At 37.5% G+C, this 17,274-nt stretch overlaps 1 protein-coding gene across 2 annotated transcripts in view; it reads right to left on the bottom strand.

The window, feature by feature from the left end:
- Positions 1–17,274, bottom strand: part of HTR7 (5-hydroxytryptamine receptor 7) — a 92,316-nt gene that overhangs the window by 3,171 nt on the left and 71,871 nt on the right. Inside the window, exon 2 of one of the 2 annotated variants that reach the window (XM_043986859.1) lies at positions 8,684–9,441. In XM_043986859.1, the coding sequence (XP_043842794.1) occupies positions 8,685–9,441 (757 nt within the window). In that variant the 3' untranslated portion in view covers position 8,684. The remainder of the gene's footprint in view (positions 1–8,683; positions 9,442–17,274) is intronic. The other variant, XM_043986857.1, reaches the window with a different exon arrangement.

Below are 17,274 nucleotides of genomic sequence, written 5' to 3'. Positions count from 1 at the left end.
GGAACAGACAACGGCAAGAGTTTTTCATTGGCATAAACAGATTTCTTTCACCTACCTCCAGACCACATTTTTATGAACCAAAATTAAATATGTAGAGAATAGATTTTCCTGACTTTTATAACCAGAAATATGGCTGCTTTGAAACCTCGGGGACTCTCTGGAATGGAAAAGATGCCCCAGATAATCACAGAGCGGCACATGGGAAGTATTCACAGCTCTCTGTGGCCAAGATGATGCCCTGCTAAGCTTCTCCAAAATAGAAGAGCTGCATTATTACAATTCATTCAAATCCACCCTGGAAGCCAAAGGTTGTGTGGGCTCATTTGTTTCTCAGATTTATTCCTTCCTTTTTTCATTCTCACTTCCCTCAATATAAATTTCATCTTGCATAGAAGGAAACTTGCAATTCATGAAGTACACTCCTTCATTTCATTTCCCCGTTATGATACAGGTTGTAAGTAGCAAAGCCACACATCTGAATCCATTTCCTCTGATTTCAAAAAAGAGTGCTCTTCCCTCTACACCATGATACCAACTCAGTTCTAGATAATGTCAATGACATCAATGCTACCCATCTCTCCTCTCTCCAAGGGGCCTTACAGACCATTACCAGATTAATCTTCCTAAACCACTACTCATCATACAGCTCTTCTCCTCAAAACCCTCCCATAGTTTCCTACTACCTTCAGAGCAAAGTCCAAACTCCTCAGCTTAATACTCAAGATTTTTTGTCATCTGGGTTCCAATCTATCTTTTCCATTCGTATCTCTCATTGTCCTATATAGTTGCTAAAGCAAACAAACAAACAAACAAAAACAAAAGAAAACAAAACCCCTCTGTTCCATTCGGGCTATTTTCAAAAATTAAACCATGACCATTTCCATCTCCATACATGAAAAGGTCATACTTTTTCCCTTAGTTGTAATGTCTTCCCTACCCCCTCTCTGCCTATCCAAATGCTACCCATTCCTCAAAGCACAGCTCAAGCCATACCTGTTTCATGAAGCCATTAGCAATCTCTCTCTCTTCTGAATTCTTATGGTACTCACTATCTATCCCACCATGTAGCACTTTTCTTGTCTTTCACTGTCCTTTTAGTGTGATTTAAATGTTCTTCTGAGTGTCTCCTATAGACAGACTGCAAACTTCTTGGAGGCAGGGAGTATGTCTTAGACTTCCTTTTTATCTCCTGCAGTGTCTAAAACGATGGCATGCACATAAAAGGTACTTGATAAATATTTCTTGAATGAATGTCGTTGTTTTTTTTAATTTTCTCTACAAGGCAAATTGCTTATATATAGAGATGATCCAAGACTACTATTCTTTTATCTCCCATGACCACACATTTTTCAAAGGCAGTAAATATTTTTAGGCCAATCACCCTGAAACAATTTTCAACAACATGAAAAATAAGATGTAAACAAGGGAGAAGGAGGAGAATATATATCAAAGAAACAACTAGCAGCCCAGCTTTAAGTTAAGGAATGACCTCCACGGTCCCTTACAACCCCAAAATTCTCTTACTCTCCCAGCCTTGCCAAGTCAAAAAAAAAAAAGAATTTTGCTGGACCTCTTTAATTTGCTATCTATGAGTTTGGCAAACTTAAAATCCTGTTAATTTTATGTTTGGGAAAAATATGAGGATTTCAGAAGAGCACCGTTCCAAACTTTGTCAAGCAGGAATTACTAAATAGCTTCAATGATACTTAAAAGTAGTTATCAAGTACTTTGAGAATATAAGCTGCAAATTAATACAGTTGAATTTGCTTCAAATGATGCCTGCCCACACACAGTACAATGCAAGGAGAATATTGCTCACATTGCATTTAAATGCTATTGCTCCTTAAAGTGAATACATTCCCAAAAGGCAAATGTATCCAAGAATATTATGTTATTGGGCACAAATTGTCTTCTCCCCATTCCGCTTCCAATTCATTTTGTGCATTCTCCTAACACCAAATAACAAGAAAAGGGTAGTAAACACCACTATTGGGCACTATGAGAAGCCACTGCAGAGTTTAATAGGAAAAGTCATTTCTAGGCTACAGTAAGAGGATGATTCTCAGTGTGGAGAACAACACAGGATTCAGTTCCGTAATAGAAACTCCTGAAATCAAGACAGATACAAAATGATTGCCTAATGTCTGCTCACATTTTTAAGAAACACCTCAGAAGGTTTGCTTCCCAGGACTGCTAAGGTCTAAGAGATCCCCAAAGTGCATAATAAAACCGAGAAGTCTTCCTTCCTGGAGTCATGAATAACTGAGTTCAAACCCATCTTGAGGCACTTTACTAGCTGGGTGATCAGCTAGTATCCATTTGCCTCAGTTTCCTCATCTGTAAAATAGGGATTAATAACAAAACCTATCTTGCAGAGTTGGTTGAAGGATCAAATGAGATGATACTTGCAAAGTGCCTTGCCTGGAACACAGTACATGCTATATAAATGCATATTCCCTTCCCTCTCCTGCCCCCAGGATAATGCCGGAGTCCAGAGTCAGTCTCTGAGTTTATGGCAGACGTAACAAACCTAATCCTAATTAATCCTGCCTTTCTTTGAATTTATGTAAGCACTTTTAACCTCTCCTTTATAGAAATAATGTAATTTGCAGTATAGTCATTTGTGTATGATTTATTTTCCCTACTAGATTATCAGGGACTACATTTTAAGCTTTTGGGTATCCCTCCCTCCCCAAGCACTGTGCTTGTACACAGCAGGTGCTCAATATATGTTTGTGGTACTGAATTTGTTGAATAGGCATTAGTAATTCTCTTTATGGAGACTGACTCCCTCAATCTCCCCCCACAAAAAAGTCTAGATAAAGGAATTGTAAAGCCATTTCCCTGAAATAATAGGAGTAAGCTAATTTATACAAGCTAGACCAACTAGAGGTGTTAAGATATAGCAAAATGGTGCAGTATCAGGATTAGCCTTCATTTCCATTGGCATGCTAGTATCCACATGATGAAAATGACCTTTAAATTGATGTCCTAGAGTCTTCCTATGGGCTGCTTGGCCCACATCTGCTTGATACCCCCTACTGCTAACTTGATTAGCACTTGAGCCAGAGTAAAAGATGTGAATTGGAATATGTATTCCTTCCTGCAATGAGATAAGCATACTGCTTATTAGAGCTTGAGGGCAGAATCCAAAATATGAGTTGGTAAATCTATATTTAAAAATGTGAATTGATAAATATATCTATATAATATTCAAAATTATTAATACAAATACATGTATAAACATAAATATCTATGTATTAATCAAATCGCATCTCATAACCTCCTACGCAGTGCAAGAATCTCAACTACTATATTCCTGATGGTATTACCTACTAAAAACACTTATAGTCCCTACCTAATGAGTCAGCCCATTCCTTTCTCTTTTTTTAGCAGCTACAATAATTAGGAAAAAAATTTCTATGGAACTGAAAATAATGTCATATTTTATATTATATTTTCATTGTCATCTTTATTTTTTCTTTTCAAATTTGACTTTTCAATTTTAAATATTACTGTCATTTCCCCATTACTCACCAACTCCCCCCACCACCTTCACCCATTGAACCTTTCCTGTAATAAATAAGTAAAGTAAAACAAAACATATCAGCCCATTGGCCATGTCTGAAAATGGATGCCTTATTCCACACCTATAGTTCCCTAGTCTCCAACTTTCTGCCTAGATGCTATGTCACATTTTTCTTTGAGTAATAAAGTAGTATAAGGAGGTGATGGGAGGAGGAAGAGGATAAGGGCCAAAAGCTTACTCCCCCATTTTGCCCCGTTAACCCTGCCTATCATATCCCCCCAGAAGGGACTCTACCAGAGCCTTAGGCAAATGAGAGAGGGGCCTTATTCTGTGATTCTTTTGCCCCAGGCTCAGAAGCTTCCTAGGGTGACTCTAAAGTTATGTTCCTTCATAGTACATCTGGTCATTAGAATGCCACTGTTGGGGAAAGAAGGAATAAAGAACTGAGGCAGTAAACTTGAGGTCAGCGTTTTAACCACCCTGCTTCCAACTTCCAGATAGCTTGTTTCTTCCCTGTGAAAAATGCTCCTGCCTCCTTTGAAGCTCCAAGGAAAAGGGCAGGGATAATCCTGAAATACTGCTTGGGAGGAAAGGGGCAGAGAAAAGGTGAGCAGAAGAGGGTTAGGGAAGAAAAGACAGGATGTCAGCAGCGGGGACTCGCCTGCTGAACCTGATAAAATTTTCAGAAACTGAGATTCAAGCTCCCATAATGCAGTCTGTCCTGCGCATGTGATTCTGGGCATGGTCTCTGACCAGTTTGGTAAAATCTCATTAATTTGCTTTCCACTAATTGGGAATTAGCGGTGCTCCAGATGTAGGGCTAGGCTAAAGATTACCTTTGTGCTATGAAAGATTTTACTAAGCAGAATAATCATGTAAGCAAGATTGCAGGGGAAATGCAAACCTTCTTAAGGGAAATTCTTTTGAGGTCATTTTAAGCACAGATCTGCATATTTTTCCTCCTCCTCCTCCTCTTTCTGCTCCTCTTCTTCTTCCTCCTCCATCATTTTCATTTTCCTCTCAGCTACTCACTACCTGTGGTATCATTAAAAGAGTTCTGGACTTGAGGATTGAGAAGACTTGGATTTGAATCCCAAGTATGACATTGGCAACAAGGCCCCAGGCAAGTCAATTCACTTCTTTGAGACTTAGTTTTCCTATCAGTAAATTGGGGGAAATAAGATATCCACCACTAACTGAATTTGTAAGGAAATCCCACTGTGTCAGACCAATCTGTCAATGGAACCACTGCCTAGCCCTTCCCACCACAGTTATTCCAACCCTCTCCACTGTATTCAAACTCTAATCTTGCCCTCCCCTCCCCTCTCCACAAAGCTCAGTGGGGGGCTTTTTCTGCTCCTGCCAAGCACAAAGCAGTGATGAGGAATGGCTAGTCCACTCCTATCTTTACTTCCTCATTTTTCTCTTTATATATGGAGAAGGCAGCATGATATCAGGAACAGAATCTAGACACTAGATGTGTATCTCCCAGTACAAGTCTTTTTTACCTCTCTTGATCTCCATTTACTCATTGGTAAACTAAAAGGGTTTGACTAGATTATTTCTAACATCCTTTCTAGTTCTAACAGCTTCTCATTAGCTCATCTGTCCTCTCTTCCCTTCTTGCCACTCTCAGAAGAACTAAAGGTACTCTCTACACTGGTGTTCTTTGGCCAAAGTCCTTCTGATATTATGGAGAAGGAGGGGCGCAGAGAAGGGGAATTGCTCCATTTTTTACCCTCCTTCTCAAGTATCTCCAGTCTCTCTGACATCAGTGGCCCCTTACCTTCTGCTTTCAAACATACTCAGGCCCTTCCAATCTTGGGAAAACAAACAAACAAACAAACAAAACCTTTAAGTGACCTTCCTGAACCTTCTAGCTATGCATGGAAGCATTTTTCTTTCACTTACTGTCTTCTTTATCTCCTATTCCCTGCCAAATTTTTTAAAGGAGTGGACTATATTTGAAATTTTGCTTCCCTTGCTGCTCCTTCCCTCTACCCTGCTACTCAACTGAAACTATTTTCTTGAAGGCCTTCGACGATTTTCTCCTAGGCAAATTACAGGTCCTCCCCTTCCTCGATTGCTACAACATTTGACACTGGGTTGATAAGATTCTAGATTCATTCAATAGCTATTTAAGTGCCTACTGTAAGCCAGCACTACAAAGCTGGAAAAAACTTCAGGACATCAAGCTCAATGTCCTCATTTTACCAAGGAAGAAACTGAGGCCCAGTAAATTTCACTGGTGCCTTGCACACAGTTCTTGCTTAATAAGTACTTATAGATTGATTTTGGCAGAGGCGGAATTAGAACCCAGATCCTCTGGCTCCAATGCAGCATTCTTTCCATTGTCCCATTCTGCTTCTCTACTACTGACCACCTTTTCCTTGAAACTCTCTTGTCTGTATGTTTACATGACACTGCAGACTCCTTGAGTACTCCTCTTTCCATTTCTCAGATTCTTCCTCTTCTAATTCCCATACTATAGGCATCCCCTAAAGCTCAGTTTTTAGGCCTCTGCTCTCTCAAGTCCTTGAGGCATCATCCTCTATCATACCTTTTCCTTTCACCTCTAGCCTCGCGAATTCCAATTCTGTTTCTTCAACTCCAATTCTAGTACTGTATTTCCAAATGCTTGGGGCAGTTAGGTGGCATAGTAATAGAGCACTGGGCCTGGAGTCAGGATGATCTGAATTCAAATCCAACCTCAGACACTTACTAGCTAAATGACTCCGGGCAAGTCACTTAACCCCTATTTGCTTCAGTTCCTCTTCTGTAAAATGGAGACATATGGGAGAAGGAAATGGCAAACCACTTTAGTATCTTTGCCAAGAAAACCCCATAGATGTGTCCAAAGGGGTCACAAAGAGTCAGACATGACTGAACAAAAACAATATTTCCAAATGCCTAATGGACATTTCCACTCAGAAGACTTCATTATTAATACATCTAAAAGTGAAGTCATTACCTTCTTCCTTAAACCAGCTTTCCTTTCCATTTTCCTCACATCATTTGGTGGTGTTGCCATTCTTCTAGAATCAAAAACTTGGAGTTATTATTTATTCTTCTTTATCTCTATTTTATTCACCAGTCACCAAGTTTCATCACTCATCCTTCACAGTCTCTCTTATTCATCACTTTCTAACCCATTTCTCCAGCTACCACCTGAGTCTAGGCCTCTCCTTCACATCTAGGATTATAACAGGTCTCCCTGTCTTCAGTCCCTCCCCTCTTCAAACAATCCTCTACTTCTAGGTTAATCATCTGGGGGAAAAAAAGTTCATCACGAACCCAGCTCAGAATCCTAAAATGGCCAAATCCCTCAATTTACCCTTTAAATATCTATGAAATCTGGTTCCACCTTAAGCAGCCAATCTAATAACCTGCTTTTCTTCACTGCAAAAATTTTCACAAAAGCCAGTCCTAGTTACTTAATATTTACCACCAGCCCACACACCATATTAATCATTACTTCCCTACTTTTGCTAATGTTATCCATGCTTCCTAAAATACTCTGTCGAACTTCTTCTCCCTGTTCATTTCATACTCATCAAAAGTACCACTTCTTCCATGAAGCCCTCCCTGGCTCCTTCAAATGACGGTGATCTTCACCTCTCATTCCTGATTCATTTCACGTCTACCACACAACTGACTTTATCGTATGTTGTCTCCTTCCCTAACTGTCTTTCTGATGTTCTCCCAAATAGAGAGTCCGTTCCTTGACACCAGGGATTATTTATCTCTACATGGTTACCATATGTTCAATACCTGCTGACTGGTTGCAAGAGTTAATAAGCATTTAAGAATGATTTTCATCTATTTTTAAATTCTGCTTCTGAAAAATGTCTACTCTTCTTGTCAGCTTGGTTAGAGTTATTATATGACATTGAAAGAGTAAAAATTGTATTTCTTTTAAAATATTCCATGAGTCAGACTTTTCACCTGAATTAGTGGAGCTTTATAGCCAGTATTTAGCCTCATCCTTCATTTCTGATATAGCACTCAAAGTATGTTAACTTACATTTCTGCACATAATGAAGGAATTTGTTCTGGCTTGACTATGCATATACGTCATGTGCATTTGGGCTTTTCCCCCTTTTTCAGTAGGGGATGGGAGAAAGAGAGATTTTTGCTAATCAAAAATTGCATGTAAAAATACATAGGCACATATATGTACACACATATGTGTTTTGGAATTTTTAGAGGCAATTGGGATGAAGTGACTTGTGTAGGGTCACGCAGCTAGTAAGTGTCTGTAGCTGAATTTGAACTCGTGTTCTCCTGACTTCAGGGCCAGCGCTCTTTCTCCACTGTACCACCTAGCTGCCCCAGCATGTATGTATGTATGTATGTATGTATGTATGTATGTATATGTATACATATATATTTAAATATTACTTTCAGTTATAAAAAGGGAGTAAGGGGGGATCCCAGCAATAGGAAGTTTATACATAATTCACTTTCTGGCTTACAGTCCTTCAAGGCCATGTACACAGAAACTGATCCAAAGACACTTAAAGAAACCCTGTACTTCCCTACCTCATGGAAAATTTAGGCTATAACAGATATGGTCCTTAGGGATACTTAACAAAATGCAGAACATTGTCAACAGAGAGGAGTGACAACTAAAGCTTGAAGCACCTTCTCTTGGTCATAGGGAGATAAGGGGAAACATTCATCAAAATTCCTAGTCTTATTCATCCGGGAGGGAACTTTCCTCTTTGGTTTATCAGTTCAGCTGCAAACTATTAGAAAGTTAAACTGCTTTCTTCCATCAAATATGGTGTCATAGAGCTACAGACTAGAATGGGTATTAGAGATTGTCTAGCCCATGTCTCTTTTTTCAGATAAGGAAACTGAGACCCAGAAAGTTTAGATGATTTATCCCCAGTTAGAGTTAGGGTTAGAGAAGCTAGGTTAAGTTGCAGAATCAGGATTTGGATCCAAATCCAGAACTCTTTTCTCTGCTTCACAAATATCTCCAATTTCCTTAATCTAATTTGGCCTTTGAAGATATATTGTACATTGAACAAGATGGGAGGTTGAGGTAGGGTAGGGATGGTGGATGAGATCTGAAACATTTAGAAGATAATAAATATGTGGTTTAAGGAACATACAAGGACATGAACAATGTAAAGAATGACAAATGACCTTACAGCACAAATTCAGGTCTCTCAGCCAGCTTCAGAGCTTCATGCATCCCTGCGGCTGAAAGCTTCCGGTTGATATTCCTGTATCGGCACTGGAGCAGGTTGCGATAGGTGGTCCTCAGGTCTCGATTGAAGAAGGCATATATAAAAGGGTTAATGAGGGAGTTTGCATAGCCTAGCCACAGGAATGTTCTCTCCATCCACAATGGGATGCAGCTACAGGAAGTCCCACAGATAAACGGTCTTGCTGTCGACAGGATGAAGAATGGAAGCCAACACACAGTAAAGGCCCCAACAATAATCCCAAGGGTAGTAGCTGCTTTCTGCTCCCTTTTAAAGATGGAGATATTTTTCCTCTCCTGTTTAAGAAGTCTGGAAAAATTGGCACACTCTTCGGGATCCTTGTGGAGTTTCACCATGCCATTGACTGAAATTACACCTTCGTTATTCTCTTCAATCCGGGGGAACCCGGTAAATTTATGTTTAGCAGCACTCCTTTTAGCAGCTTTGTAAATCTGGTAGTACATGAAAAGCATCACAGACATAGGGATGTAAAATGCAACCGCAGTGGAGTAAATTGTGTAGCCAAAATCCTGGCTGATCAAGCAAACTTTATCATCATTGACATTCTGGGCCCAGCCAAAGAGAGGAGGTAAAGTGATGGAGGCAGAGAGGAGCCACACGGAAAGGATCATTTTGGCCATACATTTGCCATTCTGTCTCACAGGGTAGGTCAAAGGTCTTGTTATCCCGAGGTACCTGGGGGGGTGGAAACAAATGTGTGAATGAAAAGCTGCAGAATGGAGAAATAAACATTGTCCATTTCATATCATCTGTAGGATTCATATTTAACCAAACCAAATCATCTGGGCTCAATGGTTTTCCCTTCACTTTGTGCAATGAATGGGTTAGTTACCCTCTGTAGAATTGCTGTTGTTCAGTCATTTCAGTCATGCCTGACTCTTTATGACTTAATTTGGGCTTTTCTTGGCAGAGCTACTAGAGTGGTTTGCCATTTTTTTCTCCAGTTCATTTTACAGATGAGAGAACTGAGGCAACAGGGTTAAGTGACTTGCCCAGGGTCACACAACTAGTAAGTGTCTGAGGGCAGATTTGAACTCAGGAAGATGGGTCTTCCTGATTCTAAGCACAGCACTCAATCCACTGTGCCACCTAGCTGTCCCTCTCTCTATACCACAATAGAGTCTAATATGATTCTCTTTAGAACAATAGTTCATATGGAATACATATGTTCTATATCGTTTTATGGTTCATATAAAGAAGTCTATCAAGCTGATGTATGTGCATCAAGGTTTTGAAGATAATTATATTAAATCTTCTCTTATTTCTTCAGTAGTTCTATTGTCATCTGCAGTGAATTCATTTTTTTTTCTTTTTGCAGGCAATGGGGGTTAAGTGACTTGTCCAGGGTCACACAGCTAGTAAGTGTCAAGTGTCCGAGGCCAGATTTGAACTCAGGTACTCCTGAATCCAGGGCCTGTGCTTTAACCACTGCGCCATCTAGCTGTCCAGTGAATTCATTTTAACATCTTCACCTCTGAAGGTAGACTGAATCAAACTTTCTTTAGTAGACTGAATCAAACTTTCAAAATAGGAAGTAATAGTCATTTGGAATTCCAGAAGATTCAGATCACAGCACTGAAGGCACACATGACACTATACAAATGGAACCTCCTGCTGCCATAAGTTCTAAGGCTACCAATACAAAAGGCAAGTCTCCAAAAATCTCTTTTTAAAAATCATTAACTGGATACTATGTAAAAAAAAATTTAAATCTCTGCCATCTCCATCTTTAGGGGTTTTATAGATTGCAAAAATAAAATAAAATAAAAATAAACCCTCAGAAAAGTAAAATGAATAAATATATACAATAAGACATCTTTGCCCAATACAATTCCTTTGTAGCTACCTGGATTTTCCATTTTCCCTTGTAATTTTTAGTATTAGATGTAGTAAACTCTAGTAATACCACAACTGTTTTGAGAGTTGGTTTGTTATTATGCTTCATCTCAAAATAAGACAGGAAGAAAGCACTGATAGTTCCCAACTTGCAAACAGGTTAAATTCCCAAAGTTCACTTGTAAGGTTCTTGTTTGGAACTTGGAACATATTCTCCCAGGGAAACAATGGTATAAAAAGTGTTTAGATTCCCAGGCTCGCTGGGTTTCTTAAATCATTTTGTAACTTAAATCACGTATCACTTTAGCAGTGTGAAGAGGCTTAGGCACCCACTTCTCAGAATAATGTTTTGTGAATACATAAAACAAAATATCTAAGACACCAAAAGAAACCAACTCAATTGAAACACAGTTATAAGAATCTTTTAAAAGTTGAGTTCCCAGGGGGTAGCTAGGTGGCTCAGTGGGATAAAGCACTGGCCCTGGATTCAGGAGGACTTGAGTTCAAATCTGGCCTCAGACACTTGACACTTACTGGCTGTGTGACCCTGGGCAAGTCACTTAACCCTCATTGCCCCACCCAAAAAGAAGAAAAAAAGTTGAGTTCCCAGATCCCAGGTTGAGAATCCCTGGTTTAACCTTTACCCTAGCTGAAATAACACACATTTCACACACACATGCACACACACAGAAAAAATACTGTTACTATAGCGGTAAACAAAATAGAAAACCAATGAAACTGGATTAATGTTTTAATTTATCTTGACATCTGTTACTCCAGGAGAACAGGATTTAATTAAATTTAATTAAGGGAGGACGAGGAGGTAGGTGGAAGCTTACTTAAGTAGTGGTTCTGAAGGAGCCTTCTAGAAACGTTCAAGGTTGATGGCCCTGGCTCTGTTATATCTCATTTCAATGGAAAACTTAAGACTTCCTTTTTCTTTGACACAGATGCATCACTAGAACTCTTTTCATCCTTGTCAGCTATAGTTTGTGTCATTTTGGGTTCCTCGATTGGAACAAGGGGAAGAACTGGAAAAGGAAAAAAAGATTTTCCTGAGGTAACAATAAAGACGGAGAAATGGAGGGGAAGGCAGAACTTGGTTCCAGAGGATGGGTGTGTATGTATGAAAAGAGATTACTGGAGGTGGAATTAACTTGAGTTACGAGAGGTAGAAGGTAGAAAAAAAGAGAGAGGGTGGCTAATGCAAGAGCCCTCGGAGGAAGAGTAAAAATGGTGCTGAAGATATGGCCCAACAATCACTTCCCTGCACCAACCTCCAAACAATGCTATCAGCTCCCCAGGAAAATTTGGTTGGTGGATCAGCACAAGCAGTGAGAAGAAAAGGGAATCTGCAACTCATTCTGTATCTTCCCAGAATGGAGTTCAAACATTAGGACTTTAAGCGGTTTCTTTTCCTCTTTGGTTCTCTTGCCTGAACTCATTGTTTTAAAAAAATCTGGGAATATCTAAAGTTGTTAGACCTAGATGCTAAGTGGCTCGCTAGACTATAATTCACCCTCCTCGTCATGATCACCTCCACCACCCCAGGCCATCTTTCCCTCCTCATGGTCACAATTCTCAGAAGAGACAACAATTTTTCCTCTTCTCCTCAAGAAGTCTCCTAACAATGTAATCAACTTGCACCATTGATCAGTGGAATAGATTAAATACATAAGACCCGGAAGCAATTGAAAACAGTGTTCAACAAATCCAAGAACTATTTGGTAAAAGGGGGTGGGAAGGTAGGGAGGCAGTGTAAGGGCTTACAATTTGACAAAAGTCCTAGAAATTAGGAGTCTCTAAAAATTAAATTTAGATTAACATCTCACACTGATACCATAATGAACTCCAAATGGATACACAACTTAAAAATAAAATGTCATCAACAAAGAAAATAGATGAGGAGAGGAAATACCATTCACTACATTTCTATATCAAATAATAATGGTGATAATGGAAGATCTTGCTTTACTTCTGACCTTACTAGAAATGCCTCTAGTATTTATCCATTGAAGATAATGTTATAATTATCATGTAAGGTAGCTAACCATGCTTATTCACAAAATAGATTTAGATCCTACTTTCAGAGACTTGATATTGGGGAAAGTGTCATACTAGAATATCATTTCTTTTATTCCCTTGATGGAATTTACTAATGTTCCATGCATTATACTTAAAAAGTTTAAGAACGCAAAAAAAAATTAAGATAATTCTGTATCTGGCTTTTAGATAGCTATTTTTACCATTTACAAAATAGGGTTCAATTATTCCTGTTTTAAATTTTTTTACATGAATTGATATTTTGTCAAGTTTTTTTTAATCTACATCTCTTGATATCATTTTGCAATTTTTAAATTTTTGTTATTAATAGTCTGTATTTATCATTTTCATGAAATTAAACCAAAGATATGTTCCCAGTAGAAATTCAAACTAATATATGCTATATAATATACAACCTAATATATACCCTATATTAATCATAGTATATAACCAATTTAAATATGGAGCTGTTACATCTTTGCTCATTTTTATTAAATTGTTACATGAATATTGAGTAAAGATATCAGTCAATAGTTTCTATCTTTTACAAGTTTACATATCAAGACCATATTTTTGTTATAAAAGTTTAGTAGGGTGCCTTCTTTCTCTATTTTTATAAGCAATGATACAATTTCAGAGTTAATTGTTCTTTAAATTTTGGCAAGATTCACTTGTAAATCCATCTGGACTTAGTCTTATTGAGTTTACTTGAGTTCAATTTTTTTCTTGAGGCTGAGTTATTTAAATTCTATATTTTTTGTTTTACAATTTTGAGTGTTTAAAATTTTTACAATTATCCATAACATTTATATTATCAGTCTTTTGGCATATTCAACAAAATAGTTTCCTATAATTTCTATTATTTATTCTTCACATGTCATAAATTTTCATTTGTTATTTTTTATATGGTAATTTGGTTTTCCTTTATTTTTATTGGATTGCTTAATGGTTTGTATATTTTATTAGTTTTTAGCTCAATTTGTTTATTGATTCAATACTTTTTGTTTCATTTTTGTTCCCTCTAATCTGATTTTCAAGATTTCTATTTTTGTATGTAGTTGGGGACTTTTTACTTCTTTTTTTTTTAAATTCATTTTTGCCCAATTCAATGCTCTATTCCTTATCTCTAGGAAGCATTTGATGAGTCCTGAACAATAGACATTTTTCCCAATGACTACTTTGACTACATCCCAAAAGGTTTAGTGTGTTGTCTCATCATTAATAGTTTCTTCAATAAAATTATGTTATTTCTTTAATTTGTTCTTTGGCCACAGTATCCTTTAGGATCATATTATTTTTGTTCCCTTTAAATTTGAATCCTTTGCTCAAAATACCTTTATTGATTAAAATGTCCATTTCATTGCACTTTAGTCAATAAGAATGTGTTTACTATTTCTATCCTACTACATTTGATGAGGCCTTTATGTCCTAACATATATTCAGTTTTTAACAGTACTGTGCACAGATGAAAAATATGAATATCCTTTGATTCCAATTCACCAGAGATCTTGTGCATCTAGCTTTTCTAAAATTCTATTCAATTTCTTAACATTTCTCTTAATTTATCTTTTTGGTCACATTTATCTAAATCTGAAAGGTGCACTTAGAAGTTCCCAACTTTTTGAGCTTTCCTGTCAATTTCTCACTGTAATTTTCTTGGCTTTTCCTTTCAGTACTTACATGCTATGTATGCTATTGGTCCCTATATGTTAAGGATGATTTTATTTCATTATCAGCAGTACCTTTAAACACAATCTGGTGCCCTATTTATCTCTTCTAAACATGTACTTTTAAAAATATAGTTTTATCTGAGATTATAATTGTCATTCCTGCTTTTTTGTTTGTTTGTTTTTTGGGGTTTTTTGCGGGGCAATGGGGGTTCAGTGACTTGCCCAGGGTCACACAGCTAGTAAGTGTCAAGTGTCTGAGGCCGGATTTGAACTCAGGTACTCCTGAATTCAGGGCCGGTGCTTAATCCACTGCGCCACCTAGCCGCCCCCTCCTCCTTTTTTTAAACTGTCCTGAAATATGATAAATTCTGCTCCAACCTCTCATTTCAACTCTGAAATTTTTTTCAAGTTTATTTCTTGAATAAAACAGTTATCCCTTCCACATTTCAGGGGTTTAGGGGTGCTGCACCCCCATGAACTGAAAATCTTCATAAAACTTTTTGGCCTTCCTTTCGTAGCAGAGAAAGTCTGAAGTATTATGGTCTTAAAATATAAAATATGTTGATATTACATAATACTATCCATATATTTTATGCATTTCTGAGTTTCTTAACTTTTTTCTGTGTTATATGTTGTCCTTCATATGTCATCTGTGGCTTCCTCAAAAGTCCCCCAAAATTCCCATTTAATTTCTTGTGCCAATCTTCAATATATTGAAACTTCAATGGGAAAAGTTATGATGTAGAAAAGATAACTGTATATTGCTGGATTCTGCTTTCTAATCCATTCAACTACTTTCACCATTTCATAAGTAAGTTCATTCTATTCACATTCAGTTATAATTATTGATTTTTTTACCTCCATCATCTTTTTTTATAAATTTTTCCTCTTTATTTCCCACACTCTCTTTATACAGAGGTATGTAGGAAAAGAAAGGAATGTTGAAAATAATAATAATCTATAGATGAAGTGATCTGATCACACTCCTTTCCCAGACATCTCTTCATCCTTCCCAGAAATAATCATCAGTTTTTTTTCTCACCTTTTAAACTTCTCTTTGTGATCCATCCTTTGAAATTAAAGTTTGCTTCTTTGTGATTAGCCTCTACTCATCTCTACCTTTCCTCTTAAACCTCACTTTCCCCTCTTCCTACCCCTTTCTGTTTCTCTATTAGATATTTCCACACCAAATTGTGTGTGTATGTGTGTTTTTAACTTTCATTTGGTTGTTTCAGATAGTAATGAGATTTATGAGATGTTCACCCCCCTCATCTGCTCCTCCATGTTTGTTGTTTGTACATTCTTCTGGTACACCCCCAATAAAGAAAAATAAGTTCTTCCCTCTTCTTTCTCATTTCTTACCTAATTTATTTCTTTTTCCCTCCCTTACATTTTTTCTCTTCTAACAAAGCAAAATATAACTACCCCCTTGCTCCCAAGACTAGTGTTTCTTTCTTTCTTTTTTTTGCGACCTTTCAAGATAGTAGAATTCTTGTATATTCTCTTCCTATAAGAACATAAGTACTTTATCATCATTTAGTCATAGCCAACTCAAATGTATTTACTTTTCTAGGTTTCATTTTATCCTAGATTTATGTTTCAAAAAACTTACCCATCTCTTATTATTTTATCAGAAATCCTTGAAGGTCCTCTATTCTATTAAAGGTCTGGTTTTCCCATGTATCTTCAAAATATTAAACTTTTCAAGAAATTTATTTTTGGTCATAACCTTTTTCTTTTGTATTTAGAATATCAGATTGTGAAAGAGTAATGACACCCAATCCATTAGGATAGATATTATAAAATATTAGGACAGTACGTTGTCCAAAGTCCTTGGTTCCACTTAAATAAAAAACCTTGTCAATTCTCAATCAGCATCCTATCCTGAAATCCTTTTTATATCCTTTTCAAAGCCTAGCCCATTTCTAATAATAAATCAAAGTTGAAGGAAAAAATCTGTTTTCACTGAAAATGGAATTAGGTCAGTGACTAGACAAAGACAAAGGGGTCTTGATTTATTCACTTGAGAGCAGTCCATGCTTTGAATGGATTAAAGTGATATCAGACTAAGAGAAAGAAGAAGTCTTTGGTTAATTCAAATTAATTGATATATCTCTTGAATTCACCTTTGCCTAGGTCCTATTCCCAATAAAAACAGAATCCTTAGCAAGAAACATTAAAGAGAGATTGAAGGTTTTAGGAAAATGATCCTCTTAAGGCATCCCACAAGTTAAGTAACTATTGTTCTGTCTGATGAATCAGAGTATTACCTGAACTTAATTACTGCGCTTTAAGTTACTGTGGATTTTTTATTTTTGTTTGGGAATCTACAAATTATGAATGGAAATAGCATACGTCAGAAAGTGGTTTTCAAATGCATGGGAAATCTCTGCCCTTTTTGAATTTCTCTTTTAGCAAAGATGCTTAGGATTTAAATAATTTTATTAATAAAACTGTCACTGCCAAGTTTCTGCCCTCCAACACTCAGAGTGGGTAAGCAGGCTCGGTATGGTTCTGTCACCTCCATAGTTTGGGGGTCACTGCTGCTGCAGTTCTAGATAAGATGTCTGGAATTAAGCTTTACCCTCTACCACTATCCCTGACTTCTGGCTCTGTCTCCTGGTGGCCCAAGGTTGGTGTTGGTCTCAGCACCCTCTCTTGCCTCTTTCTCTTTGCAGAATTTTCTGCTAGGATTTTTCACTAGACTACAACCAGATATTAGAAATCATGCCAATCTCAGGCTTCCTGGAGGGCACCACCCCTTAACCTTCCCCACCACACAGGCTACCTCTACTGTGTGCAGGCTTTATTCTCTGCTGAGACCCCTAGAGAAACACTGACTTCCTGATTCTTGGAGTTGGAATGGGGTCATATCCTCAAGGTGTGAGCACACTGTCTAGCCCTGATTCACAGTATAGTGACCTATAAGAAGTTGACTCCTACCCCACCCCACCCGACC

Source organism: Dromiciops gliroides, chromosome 2 (assembly GCF_019393635.1).
Source record: "Dromiciops gliroides isolate mDroGli1 chromosome 2, mDroGli1.pri, whole genome shotgun sequence".
In the NCBI taxonomy this organism is placed as follows: domain Eukaryota; kingdom Metazoa; phylum Chordata; class Mammalia; order Microbiotheria; family Microbiotheriidae; genus Dromiciops; species Dromiciops gliroides.
The sequence above is the reverse complement of the archived record's forward strand: the minus strand, read 5'-3'. Positions and strand labels throughout refer to the sequence as shown.